Source organism: Xenopus tropicalis, chromosome 4 (assembly GCF_000004195.4).
Source record: "Xenopus tropicalis strain Nigerian chromosome 4, UCB_Xtro_10.0, whole genome shotgun sequence".
In the NCBI taxonomy this organism is placed as follows: domain Eukaryota; kingdom Metazoa; phylum Chordata; class Amphibia; order Anura; family Pipidae; genus Xenopus; species Xenopus tropicalis.
In genome coordinates this window covers 13,576,908-13,590,870 of record NC_030680.2, presented here as the reverse complement: position 1 = coordinate 13,590,870, position 13,963 = coordinate 13,576,908, and the positions used below count along the sequence as shown (strand labels likewise).

General features: G+C 43.0%; 1 protein-coding gene across 4 annotated transcripts in view; it reads right to left on the bottom strand.

Moving 5' to 3' along the window:
- Window positions 1–961: 961 nt before the first annotated feature.
- The window catches only part of phf21a (PHD finger protein 21A), an 87,445-nt gene continuing 74,443 nt past the window's right edge, over window positions 962–13,963 (bottom strand). For 2 of the 4 annotated variants that reach the window (XM_031900482.1, XM_012962111.3), the window contains exons 12-17: window positions 12,576–12,636; window positions 8,521–8,543; window positions 6,470–6,625; window positions 5,517–5,592; window positions 4,724–4,827; window positions 962–3,604 (exon numbers count right to left, since the gene is read on the bottom strand). In XM_031900482.1, the coding sequence (XP_031756342.1) occupies window positions 3,353–3,604; window positions 4,724–4,827; window positions 5,517–5,592; window positions 6,470–6,625; window positions 8,521–8,543; window positions 12,576–12,636 (672 nt within the window). In that variant the 3' untranslated portion in view covers window positions 962–3,352. Of the gene's footprint in view, window positions 3,605–4,723; window positions 4,828–5,516; window positions 5,593–6,469; window positions 6,626–8,302; window positions 8,467–8,520; window positions 8,544–12,575; window positions 12,637–13,963 lie in introns of all 4 variants that reach the window. The other 2 variants (XM_012962110.3, XM_002934094.5) reach the window with 1 other exon arrangement.

Here is a 13,963-nt window from a genome sequence, read left to right as displayed (position 1 = left end):
CCCCCCGATAATTTCCCTAAACTCTAAGCACAGCTTTACCAAAACTGAAAACACAGACTTCCAATTGTACATAGAAGGCAGAGTATTTGCAATTCACTACCATCGGGCTTGGAAAAAAATAGAATGTATATTTAAAAAAAAAAAAAAAATACCCCCAAAATAATGAAAAATTTTCCCGGTACAATAGATAACGTACGCCTCTCAATTCCATACGAAAACTGAATTATACAACTTTTTTGTTTTTTTTTCTATAGAAAAAAAGGTATGTTACAATATTCTTAGTTATGATATTGATATTATACCCTAAAATGCAGCACAAGAGATGTGAGTGGGTTCCTCACAGAGCAGAGAGGGGTAGGTACGTGGGTAGGTGGGCACCAGGCGCTGGCTGGAAGTCTGTCGTTTGTAGAACTATTGCTCCTAGGCTGAGGCAATACCGCCATGGGAAATGATAGGGAGACGGGATACTGCCATTGGGGATACTGCTTACAGGTACGGTAACAAGGAGGGGACATAATACCCTGGGGCACTGCTTGCTTCTGTTCATTAGGTAGGTGGGGCTGATCTTATTCAGCCAATAGCCATGCACGGGGAAATAATGTAGAACGTTATATGGGGTTCGCCTAATGGGTCAGACCAAGAAGCCTTGAGAGGGTTTAACTGTACTAGAATGGAGAACGCATTCCCCCCCACAGAATCCTTAAACAATCTGAGGCTGCAGTTCCAATTAGAACCACCGAGGGGCGTATGATATGTTCAGTCAGCCGACACTGCTCTGGCATCGGGGGCAGGCAGGGACACCGAATGGCAATATAACATTTAGGGAGAACACAGGAAGGAACCCCTCCCCGTGAAATGAGCACAGCTGGGTTTTATCCTTACTATCTGGTTGGGGGGGCCGAGCCCCTCTCACTCATCTCTCTGTAGTCGGGTTTCACTCAGGCTCAAATTGTAGTGAAAATTTCTCTTAAAGTGACAGCAGCACTTCCTTGTGGTCTCTCCTCCATACTGCGCTTGGCCATAGGAGAGGTGGAACCCCGGGCGATGTTTTAAGGGCATGACAGCTGGCACCCCTAGTCAGTCCGGGGCAATAGTTGCACCGTGTATAGAGCACGTCAGTCAGCATGTAGCCTTTAACCCCTTTTATTGGTGGAAGTGCTTATAGAGCACTGGTGTCACTTTAAGAGACGAGGGACACAAGTAATGGAACACAGAGCCGCCGGCTCCTGCAATGAAAGTGTAATGCAATAAGGCACTTTGAGTCGTGCTCACTGCATCCATGCCAAGGCTACACCCTATCTGCACTAGGGGGGCACACACAAACTCACCCCCCCCACAAACGCTCAGTTCCAGTGGCTCAAGGCACGACTACAGCCCAAATGTCTGACCCACAGTAGAAGCGGCCATCAGGCGCCATATGTTTGTAGCCACGTGATTGGTGGGTTTATAGCACTAGAATGACCTTCCTATGTTTATCTAGGGGTGACCATCCCAGAGGGGAGGGCAGAATACTGAAATACGTGCGCGGGGGGGACGCTTTGCACATTACAAGTGGGTGTTGGAATATAATACGGCAGCAAGGGGTCCCCTTTCATCCGAACATTTGCTTAGAGCCCCTATAAGAAGGATTAGAAATGTAAAGAAGTGTTTGAAGCTAAAAGGTAGGGGGCGCTGCAGCCAATCCCCACCCTTAGTAACGTGCCTATCATTAAGCATAGCCCTATAGACCAAAGGGGTAGTTGACTTTAATTTGCAAAAATGTAATTTTATTTATTTTGGTTTAGAAAGATGTTGCTTTTTGCTCAGCAGATCTCCAGTTTGGAATGTGCTCTCTCATCCAAACCACTGTTCCGTTGCTAGGGTCTGATTAACCCCAGCAACGGGGCAAGGGTTGGGATGAGAGACTTGAAGATGAATAGGAGAGGGCCTGAATAGAAAAATAAATAATAGTACAGGAATATAAAAAAAAATAACAATGACACTGTAGCCTCACAGAGAAAGAGGTTTTTGGCTGCCGGGGTCACTGACCCCAATTTGAAAGCAGGAAAGAGGCAGAAAAAGAAAATATAAAGAGCAACTGAAAAACTGCTGAGACCAGGCCATTCTATAACAAACTGAAAGTCAACACAAACTCCCCTTTCATTTCTACTGGCTGTAAACTGAACGTATCAGCCACTTAAATCACACTCCCACCCCAATCGTTATCTTAGGAAGACATTTAATTTCTGCAATATTTTGTACCTGGGCCGCGTTACATCATTATAGTAACCAAAAATAGGTTCCATTCTACAAACTGCCCCAAAAAAGAAATATAACCCCCTAAACAAGCAAAACGGACTCACAAGCAGTTCCCAGTACTGTATATAACGCCCTTGAAATAAAGAGAGGGGGGGGTTGACCCCCAAGTAGTGTTCTGCAATTGTGTGTTTGGCCTGCACCTTTAACCCTACGTATGGCATCTGTAGTCAGGAGAGAGTGGGGGACAGGAACACTGAGGGGTCGGCTTTATGGCAGCTGAGGGGTGAAGGTGAGAAACAGCCTTACAGCCAATTAATGGGGACAATTAACATGGGGGGGTAGGGGTGCAGCTTTATGCGGGCCCCCCCCCTTACGTCTGATTGGGTTCTATTTTGATGCAGGGTTCTAACACTTCCCAACTGACTCACAATGATAGGTTTCCATTGGCCGTTCCAAAGCTAGTGTCGTTGCGGCACGCTTACACACACACACGCGCTGAAACACCTTTGCCTTTCCGACACTCGCGCCAACATTGGAAAGGAGGACACAGTCAAAAAAAAAAAAAAAAAAGGAAATCATTTAACCTGAAATACTGTCTAGAGACCTTCTCCGACCTCCCTTTCCCGAGACTGCTGGGTGCGGAAATAACTTTTAAATGTATTCATCTTTTTTGTTGTTGTTGTTTTTGGTTCAATGTCTTGGAGTTTTGCTGATGGACTCTTGCTAGTCTTTGGACTCGGTACGTATGCCCCCCCCCTTGCTACCTCCACACAAGGTTTGCAGAAGGGATGAGCACTTGGTAAGAGAAAAGAAAAAATAAAAATAAAAATAAAGGGAAAGTAAAGCCAAACTGTGATTGTTGTGGAGGCTGCTGCAGGCACACACTGGTGTAAGATAGAGAATAAAGTTAGAGATTTGTTTCTATTTCTCACTTGGCATGGTGCTGGCAGGACATCCCAGCGCACACGTGGAACACACAGAATAAAAGGTTTATTGGCAAAACTCCAGTGCTTACGTCCTTGTCCTGGGGGAGGTTATGGTCCAATCTCTCCCAGGAACCTTTCAGACGCGGCTTAGTCCCTTTTCATGGCGCCTTTTGCTTCCAAGTGGCATGTTACTTAGGCTCTTCCGCCTGGTTGCAGTTCTGGGCACCACTGGGTGAGGGCAAGGAGGCTGTTACGGGCTCGGGGAGGGGGCTGTTGGCAGTAGCAGTGCAGTCCTGGCTGTGGTTAGAGGTCACCTCGGAATTAACGGGTTTGGTGAGGTCGATGTCCTGAATAAGCCGGATAAGACTTTTTACTTTTTCCAGTGAGCTGTGCATATCTTTTTGCCTGGACAGGATACTGTTCTTCATGTCCATGCATTTCTGAAAGATAATAACGGCCCAGTCACAATGCTGTCCCAATAATGTGCCCATAAGCCTGGTGCTAATTACCCATAAGCCTGGTGCTAATTACCCATAAGCCTGGCGCTAATTACCCATAAGCCTGGCACTAATTGGTTGAAGTGATTCCACACCTCTTGGCTGGATTATTGAGGTATCAGGTAGTCACAACCCACAGTTACAGCTCCTGGGTAGTGCTTTGGCCACAGACATGATTGCAAGACCCCAGAATGAAGTATCCCCCTAACAGGGCTGCCAGGAAGGGGGCTACTCTAGTTCGGAGCTCAATCGTAGAAGGACCCCCCAAGAGATGCAAAGGTGCATTTGTGAGTTGCAAAGGGGACAGAGTGGGACTGTGGTATTGTAAGGTGTGGACAGATGGATCAGACAAGGAATGCGAAGGACATTTTATTTGGGCCTCAAACAGAAGGAACCACTACTCAGGGGTCCATAGTGAGTGGTGGATTAATAACTGGGGAGCAGGAGGGTAAGGCCCTGTGGCACCACAGTTTTATGCCAGAAAAGCAATTTAGGCAACACTGTGCAGGTTGTGCAGTACAGTTGGGCAGTGACACCAACCAACCTTGTATCTTTTCAGAACCTATATAGCAAGGGGCAATATTGGTGCGGCCAATGGATGTACTCTAGTATCATGGGCCTTGTATCCTAGCTCTAATATTACTTTATACTAAAGACTTTCACCCCATTGTTAATTACCTGTGTAGGATTTGGTAATCTCTTCTGCCATGGCTGCATCAGGGAACTAAACAGTACTACAGAAACTAAACAGTAGGGCTCATTTCTCAACGCTGGGCAAATCTGCACCTGGGCAGTAAGTGATGGCAACCAATCAAATTTGTTTGATTGTTCTACTTCAAGCGGGCTGAAATAAAAGATATTCAGTGATCAGTTGCTATGGGATACAGCCCAGGTGCAATTTTGCCCGGTGTTGATAAATTACTGTGTCCAGCCTATCAGGTTTTTTGCTCCAAAGCTCTGGCAGAAGGTCTCTAATGATACTCAATATAATCTCAAGATATATAAAAAGGATCAATTAACAGATCCATGTAGCCTTTATTCTGAATTCCCCAAGTGACTTACTGCTATGGAACCACTGAGCTGTTTCATTTTCTGCTCCAACTGTTCTCGTTCCTGTTTAAGGTCTGTACTCCACTTGAGTAGTTTCTGCTTCTCCTCTTCTTTAGCTGAAAGAAAACATCATGTAAAAGGCGGTGTTGTGAGTAACAGTATAATACAACTTGCAGTTGGCCTTCGTTGGGGCAGAATTGGTTCACTTTTCTGTTCTACAACCCTCCAGTTTGGTACTGCTTAGTTACTAGGGCTCACTTACCCTAGCAATTAGTGGTAAGTCAGAATATAAAATGACCCTGAATAGAAATATATAACAACATAAACAGAGATAAATATGGAGCCTCTTAGTCATTCCATTTAATCAGCTGTCATGGTCACTGATGGGTAAGATGTAGAATAGATAAAAAACAACATAAAAAATAAAGAATGGAAAATATGATTCAAGTGGGGTCCATCTATAGCAACCTTTACAGAATGCAGGAGAAGAGAGAATTCACAGGAGGAGCAAGGAAAAGGAATGCTGGGAAGTGAGGCAAAGCCGATAGTAAGAGATACTAATAGTTTTGGGAGCAGAAGGGAAAGTAGTAATTAAAATAATCAGGGCAAAGAAATGGAGAGAAGGGAGGAAAATTACTTTTATGGATGATATAATTGGGTTTAATGTTTTAGATTTTAGTTTAAAAATTCTAACATTCCCTAACATCCCTGTATCTGAGCCACATTAAAGCCCAGAGCCTGATTGCTGTTTAACTAAGGGCTGGATTTCAGCTGCTAATAGATAGGGGAGATAGAAGAGACATACCTGCTTTATACGCTATGTACGAGTGGACGATGGCTAAGGTTCCAGGCCAAGGGATGGCATCCTCCTTCTTCATCATCTGGCAAAACATGAACAACACTTAGAACACTAAATTCCCATGTAATAAATCAGCCACACTCCCGTCCTATTCATGCATCTGTATTACACACAGAGATATATACCCCTATTACCCAGAATTCCCAGTGCTCCCAAAGTGATTGCTGATGGCAATGACACAACCAGTGAGATTTGTTATACAGGTATGGGATCACTAATCTGGAAATGTGACATTCAGAAAGCTCTGGATTAAAGGCCATGGATTGCAGCAGGGCTGGCAGCCTCCATGTTGGATAATTTGACTCCAGCATTCTGGAAGCCAGGAGTATACACAGCTGGAGCCTATCTGGCTTCAACTGAGCAGGGTTCCAGTCAGCAATGACTACCTGAGAGCTGGGGAAAGTGACCATCATCAAGCACCCTGACAAGATGGCCACCAACCCCACTGCACTATTCTGCTTTATTAACAAGTATGGGTTTGTGTTCTCAATTTCCAAATAGTGGCCCAATTTCAGTTGCTAAAGAGCTTGGACAAAAAGTCCATATTTCCATAGGATAACCGGGTCAAACACAGGGCCAAAGTAACAGAATGTCCTACAATGGGCCAGCCACGGCTCTGATCTCAATCCTATTGAGAATCTGTTGTTATTATTTAAAGATGGAAGTATCAAACGATCCACAAAGAGACCTTGCTCTGCAATAACAACATTTGCTGGGAGAAGAAGAGGAGGAAGGAAACACTGTGTATGGCACATATTAAGGCTGAATAAGGCTTGGGCTGCCCATAAAGAGCAAAACCAGAAGTTCCAGCAGGGAAATTCAGAGCAAGAGAGAGTGGAAGAGGTGGTGTGTCCTAGATTTTCCCTGCTCCCCTAGCCCTTTAGTGGGTCACACAGTACCTGGTCTTGGCATTTGGGACATATCCACATGCCCTTGGGAATGGTTTTGAGAGGAGGCTCCAAACAGTCCAGGTGATACACACGTGAGCACGTGTCGCACATCAGTAACTGCCCGCTCTTTCTGCAGATGCTGCAAAAATCCTCATGGATATCAGACTGTAGAAAGCATGGGAGAGAGGAGGGGAAACAGGAGAGGTCAGACTATTGCTCCGACAGCCGCTCTTCCTTACGGATTCTGAAATGTGAGCACACTATGGAGGATATAGTCTCTTCACACCGAGGCCTTTTAATGGTGGAATGCTTTAATAGTACTTTAAAGTAACTACTAAACAGAGGGTCACTCACTAGGGAGACCCATCAACCATCCACTAAACTGATTACTCTCTCCCCCTACAAACCCATTCAGACTTTAATCAGTGCCAGTAAAACAAAATCTTCCCTCTCTCCTTTTATTCAACACTCACAGAGGGGGGATATGGGGAGACTACCTATAGTAGAAGGGCTCCCCCTACCTCTCTGTCCTGTTTTTAAAGGTTTGGAAATAAAGACTATGTTTTATTTTTTTTATGAGATTTTGTATCGGTTGGGATTGGATCTGCATTGCTGTTTATTTCTATGAGTGTTTCAGCATCCTGAAACCCCATGTGACCCGATGGGTGAGTCTCCCCCATTCCCCTTTTTGGAGATGGACCATTGCTATTTTTTTCTCCTTTTATACAAGCACCAATAGGCCAGATCTCTCTGGCGCAAGGAGATTTCATTTTCCTATGGCAATTATGCCCCAAAGGATTCTGGGAGTTGCAGATGCATTTCTGGAGGGACACAGGCTGCCTATTCCCAGTACAACATCGGAATATCTGTTTATTTCAGCTACCCCATAACAGACTGGCAACCACTAGCATTGCCAAAACTGAATGTCATTTGATTCATTTAAGTTGAAACATACTCAGTTCTTAAAGAAGCCTCCTCACACCAACTCTCATACACAAAAACCAGTCTGCTCACAATAAACCCACTGATACAAATACTGAAAGGGAAAACTGGGTGAAATCTATATAGAAACTAGTAGAGCAGACACTGATGGATGAATGGCAGATGGATAAGATGTCTGGCCTAGTTCAACTGAAGAAAACATAAAATAAATTTAAAAAAGTAGTTGTAGAATAGAAAGGCCACTGGTTAAGGAGGCAGTTAGGGAAAAGGTGGCATTTAGCACCCATACAAATTGCGGGTTAGTCATCCCAAACAGCAGTTTTTCATGGCTCCTTGGACACAAGGAACAATTTCTCAAAATCAGAGCAACAGACTCAGGTTATTTAATATCTGGTATTATATATATATATATATATATATATATATTTACCCGCCAGAAATCTGCCCACTGCCCAGTGTACCACAATGAGCCTCAATATAAACCAGAGGCATGAGATTTAGTGCTACAAACAGAGCGCTGTTCCTTCTAGGCCAACTCATCCTCAAGGGATCCCCGAGGCAGGTCATGTAATTATAGGTGGAACAATGTATATACGCAACACCCTATATTGTTATGTGTGGCAGAAACCATTAAAGCAATAGGAAAAGGATAATCATTGGGGGTGCAAATTCTTACACCCGCCCAGCAATTATAACAGCTTAGTGATTATAATTATTGGGGGTGCCTAAAATGTGGTACCCCCAGTGATAACTTTCCATCTCCTTCTCCGTCTATACCCAGTACACAAAGTTCTATTGTGGAGGCTTTACAAGGAATGCCCCTGTCCATTACCCTCTGAGTATGGAACGCAAGCCCCCCCACATTATCTGTGCTCATTCACCTCTCAAGGAGTTACTTACGTCAGTGGAAAAAGGACTGGGAAGGGACACAGGCAGGACGCTTGCAGGTAAATTACATGTGATCTGTGTCTTTTCACTTTCAGGGGAGTCTGGATGACTGGATGGAGGGGAGGTAGGTGGCAAGGCGCCCAAACCCAGCACTGTGTTGTATTTAGGAGGACGACCTTAATAAACACAAATAAAAAAAACAACAAAACAAAATGGGGGGATTTACATACCTTAGGCCAGTGATCCTCATTGGCTAGCATGGAAAAGGAAATGGTGCAGCAGATGAAGATAAATATAATACAACATTACAAAGATAAAGGGAGGTCAGACTTAAAGGAAGGCAAGCAAAGGAAATATAAAGAAAGCAGCTGGAAGCGTTAGTCTGCATTCAAAATAAAACATATAGAGTAACCAATGTCATCACTGGGTGCAAGAGCTTACATTTCTATGATGGTAGAGCACAGTGTAAATGTTTAGTGTGCCCTAACCCATCATCTACTCTTCCAGTATATCAGGTACACTGTAGCTGTCTGACTAGCGCTGTGCAGATTCCTCCAGAAACCTGCTTTGTAAGTACTGTGTCCCCTGACCTATTAGTGAGCTCCTTGTGCGGGCAGCCATGTTGGGGCACACACATGTACATTATGAGTGAGTAACCGACCTGGGGCATTTGCTTTTCATGCGCATGTATGTGCCTCAAATGGAACTTGCAAGAAATACTCCGTTAGTAGGAAGTTCCATAGGGAGAAACAATTCCAAAGTGATATGTTCTCTTTAAAAAATGAGACATGGACAGCAAGGAATGAAAAGGGAAGAGAGAAATGGAGGAAGCAGCATAAACAAGAGTAAATAAAGAAAACAGCAATGGAAAGCACAAACTGGAAATTACAGAAGCCAAAGAGCAGAAAGGGAAGTGTGTGAAAGGAAAGCATCTGCCCCATAAAGGGGCAAAAAAAAACCCAGGGTGTCCTCCCCCTCTGACCTAAGCATGATAACAAGTAGAGTACTGTCATCTATAGACCTCTTAGGGAGCAGACACACGGAGCTACTTAGTAGCAGCTCCTAAAACAGACACTGCTGATCATCTACTGATAATTGTCCCTATGTGTGTTTTAGTAGAGGCAATTCTTAGTATTGTCTATGGCAGGGGATTTTCCGGAGTTTAGTAGCTGTGACAAGTAGCTACTACTAGAAGCTCTGTGTGTCTTCACCCTTAGCAAACAGGCATAAAAAGGCGAGTCAGCGGAGACTGCCGAGAGCCCTGAAGCTTTAATGGCTGCCTGTAACATCCCTGTGTTGGAAAGAAGCAAGAAGCGCTGAAGTTGCACTGCTGGGTAGATGCAATAGAGATTACAACTGTATATGCCCTATGGCCCAGAAAAACAAATGGCAAACAGCACTGCTTAGCCAGTTCTGCTACAATAGTTAGAGGTGCTGTGAGCTTTCAGCCTGGTCCAATTCACATTATGAATGAGGCAATAGGGAAAGCTGTTCAACTGAGTAGGGGGTTTACTTACCAGGGATTATTATCAGGGGATCTATCTTGAATATTATACTGGGGTCAGTAGAGGAGGCCTTAGCAAGTCATTAAAGGCACATCCATGGGGATTCGGCTAACCACAAACCCGATGCCTGCAATTATGAGCCGCCGCTTTGCAGCATCGTTGCTGAGGCACCAGTTAAGTGCAATACCAGGCGATACGTTTAATGATTAGGAAGTGTCTGTACTCTAACGCAGCACCCTAATCACGTCATTTAATAATATATGAAAATATATGTTGTTGCTGAGTGGCACCGGGGCACTACATACTCTCTTAATTACCAGCTTCTGACTTTTACCAGGGAATACATTAACATTGTTAGCGCAATGGCACAGAGGTCGTTTGTCACCCCCTTGGAATATTTTTGTATTGCTGCCTAGGTGAATTCATGCAATGACACAATAGCAGCGTGTTACATGTGGCATGGGAAAACAGCCCACGTGCCATCGCTCTTAGTGCATAATGTTCCTGCGAGTGTGTTATGTGACAGAAATGACAACTGATGACCTCACTAAGCACTGTTTATAAGGATATCATTTACAGGATTTTCATGGTTCTATATGCACACACACACACATTATATATATTAGGGATGCACCTAATCACCTAATCAAATCAGGATTCCGAATCTCCCACAAAGGATTCAGAGTTTGGCTGAATCTGAAAAAGAGTGTATTCGGTGCATCCCAAATAAATAAATATATATATATATATATATATATATATATATATATATATATACACACACACACACACACACACACACAGGTATAGGACCCATTATCCAGAATGCTTGGGACCAAGGGTATTCCAGATAAGGGGTCTTTCTGTAATTTGGATCTCCATACCTTAAGTCTACTAAAAAATCAATAAAACATTAATTAAACCCGACATTCTTGTTTTGCATCCAATAAGGATTACTTATATCTTAGCTGAAGTCAAGTACAGGTACTGTTTTATTACTACAGGAAAAAGGAAATCATTTTTAAAATTCTGAATTACTTGATTAAAATCGAGTCTACGGGACGGGCGTTCGGTAATTTGGAGCTTTTGGATAACGGGTTTCCCGGATAACTGATCCCATAAACAGACACACACGATTCCTTAGACTGTAAGGAAACCATGATAGTCTACCTTGCAGGGACCAATTCCCAACTCCACCTTTAGGGCGGCAGAGTCATACACTTGAAGTCCCTCTGCTTTCCATGCTGGGCAGTGTTTTGGGAAAGCAGAGGGAGTTCAAGTCACTTTAACATAAAATAAAGTGAGGGTTAAACGACTCTGTGACTCTGTGTTTCCTCTTAACCTGAAATATCAGTAATACACTATTCCTTTTTAAATATAAGCCCAAGTGAATGAGCTCATGTCAAAAAGGGGTGGGGTATATTTTTAGAGCCCACAGAAGTATTCAAAGAAATGTTTAGGACTATTCACCAAATTAGAATTACAGCTTCTAACTTGTGGGATAAATGAAAATATGTGGTGTTTCATTTCTTATTATGTGTTCAGTGGATATAAACACTAAAATCCCACTGGTGCCATAATGCATAGCGACCAATAAGAGAGAATCAGTAAATGCTACCTGCTGATTGGTTATTGTGAGAAAGCTTAAATGAACAGTTCAGTGTAAAAATGAAACTGGGTAAAATAGACAGACTGCACAAAATGAAATATATTTGTAATATAGTTAGGCAAAATTGTAATCTATAAAGGCTGGAGTGGACAGATGTCTAACATAATAGCCAGAACTCTACTTCCTGCTTTCAGCTCTTTAACCTCTTAGTTAGTCAGTGACTTTAGGGGGGGGGGGGGCCCACATGGGACATAACTGTTCAGTTAGTTTGTGAGCACACAGGTCAGATTCAAATGCAAACTAACTGAACAGTTATATCCCATATGCCCCCTCCCCCCCCACCAAGTCACTGATTGGTTACTGACTGCTAACAGCTTAGAGAGCTGAAAGCAGGAAGTAGTGTTCTGGCCATTATGTTAGCCATCTGCTCACTCCAGCCTTTACAGATTACAATTTTGCCTAACTAACTATATTGAAAGCATTTTTTATTTTGCGCAGTCTGTCTATTTTACCCAGTTTCATTTTTACACTGAACTGTTCCTTTAATGCCTTTTATCACATAATGCCCAAAATGCCCTTAACAGTGCAGTAACGGAGGGGGGGTGGAAAGTCCAACACTTAAGCCGGCCATACACGCACTGATATTATCGTCGGAAACTTTGCTTTGTATGATATTCGGTGCGTGTATGGTGGCTCGAAGAGGCGACCGATGTCGCAAAAGGCTGCGATCGGCCAGGTTAAAAGATTTTGATCGGGCTCCATATAAGGCGCCCGAGCGAAATCTACTTTCAGGGCTGAATCGGCAGGTGGAGGTAGAATTTCTATTGTTTCTACCTCCATATCTGACGACATAGCCCTGAACATCAGTGGAGGGTGGAAACTATCTTTCGTGCAAAAGATCGTTATTTCTACGTGTATGGCCACCTTTACTCACAGGTTGAGATGTATACAATTATGAAGTACCATGTGTTGTGTACAGTAGTGTGAAGAATATATCATGCAACCATGTAACTAACAAACAGTGTATAATGTAGGGATTGGGATAAGCAAGGAAATGAAGTATTCAAGTCCCAGAGTAATCCCCCATAACACAAAGCCTGTGCAGAAGGATGAAGCAGCACAGAGACAATAAGGAAAGGGAGAACAAAAAGAGTAGTTATGGCAGGGGTACCTCTCTTCCGCGTCCCTGGGTGCATTGTGCTGTTCAGGTATGTCACGGCACTTTTCTTGCGCTGCAAGCAAAGCAACATATTGAAAATCCTGCATAGAAACTCTGTATACACTTCTTTATCCAGCTTCAAATTGTGTGTTTAAAGGGGCAGTTAACCACTAACCAGCAATTATTTTTGCATAGTGAAAGTAAATGTAATTCTAAGCACGTTCCATATATATACCTTCATTACGCATTTGTATCTGTAAACGTAATTGGTGTCTGTCTGGCAGTTTATGTTCTTTGCACTCTCTGACTCCTGAAACAATGCTAAAAGCTAGAAACGCTAACAGCTGATTAAGAAGACGCGGCGGAGGAAATCCTGCTAAGCCGTTTCAAGAGTCAGAACAAGAGCACAGCTTTCAGATGCAATTATATTTACAAATGATGTTTAAATGTAATTAATGGATATTAGTAAGTTGCTCAGAACAGAGATGTCACGTAAGAGTAGCACTTTTTTTAAATGGATTCGGAATAATAAGATACGGTAGGTAATGGCCCGTATGTGTCTATCAGTCTGTGCTCTGTAACTGCTCTCGGTGGGAATTACAGCTTTTTATTCCCTGTAGGCACCAGGGCAGAACTCTTTGATCTGAGAAATACTCTCAGGCCTCTACATTTCTGTGCGGGTTTTGCAGAAGCTAATTTTCTAGATAAAAGTTGCAGTGATCAAACACCTCATGTGATAACAGCCTAATAGACCGCCATTCCCCAATGCTTAAAGGGGAAGATTACCTTTAAATGAACTTTTAGATGGACCAATTCTAAGCAACACATTACGTGATTTTTTTAAAATCAATTTGCCTTCCTATTCTGCTGCTCTCCAGCCTGCAATATAAAAGCGTCTTTGCTTGTCAGGGTCCCTGACCCCATCAACCAAAAATCAGTTAAAATATGAGGCTTCAGGTCTATTGCTATTTTCAAATTTTCTCTTCAGGCCCTGTCCTATTCATACTCTATTCCTATTCTACTCTGCAGCATGGTTGCCAGGCAAATTAAGCCTTAGCAACCAGACAGCAGTCTAATTTCAAAGGCTAAACTTTTTCCTATGCTAACTGCAATTCTTTGTGGTTTCTTGTAATGACCAGTTTCCAGGCAGTTTTGTTAAAGATATATTCATTTAGTGGCTGAAACAATATGTGATCGATCCTGGCTTTGTAAAAGTTCATCACACAGACAGGTAATATTCAACCCTGGGAATATGTACATATACAAATAGGTTTAGGCCTGTGGTTAATGGTACACAAGGCCTGTTCTCCACAGGTGGAAAATGCCAGCAGAGAAAACTTGATTGATGTTACTGCATCAATGTGCAATGAATGAAAGATTTTAGCCAGAAAACATTTAAT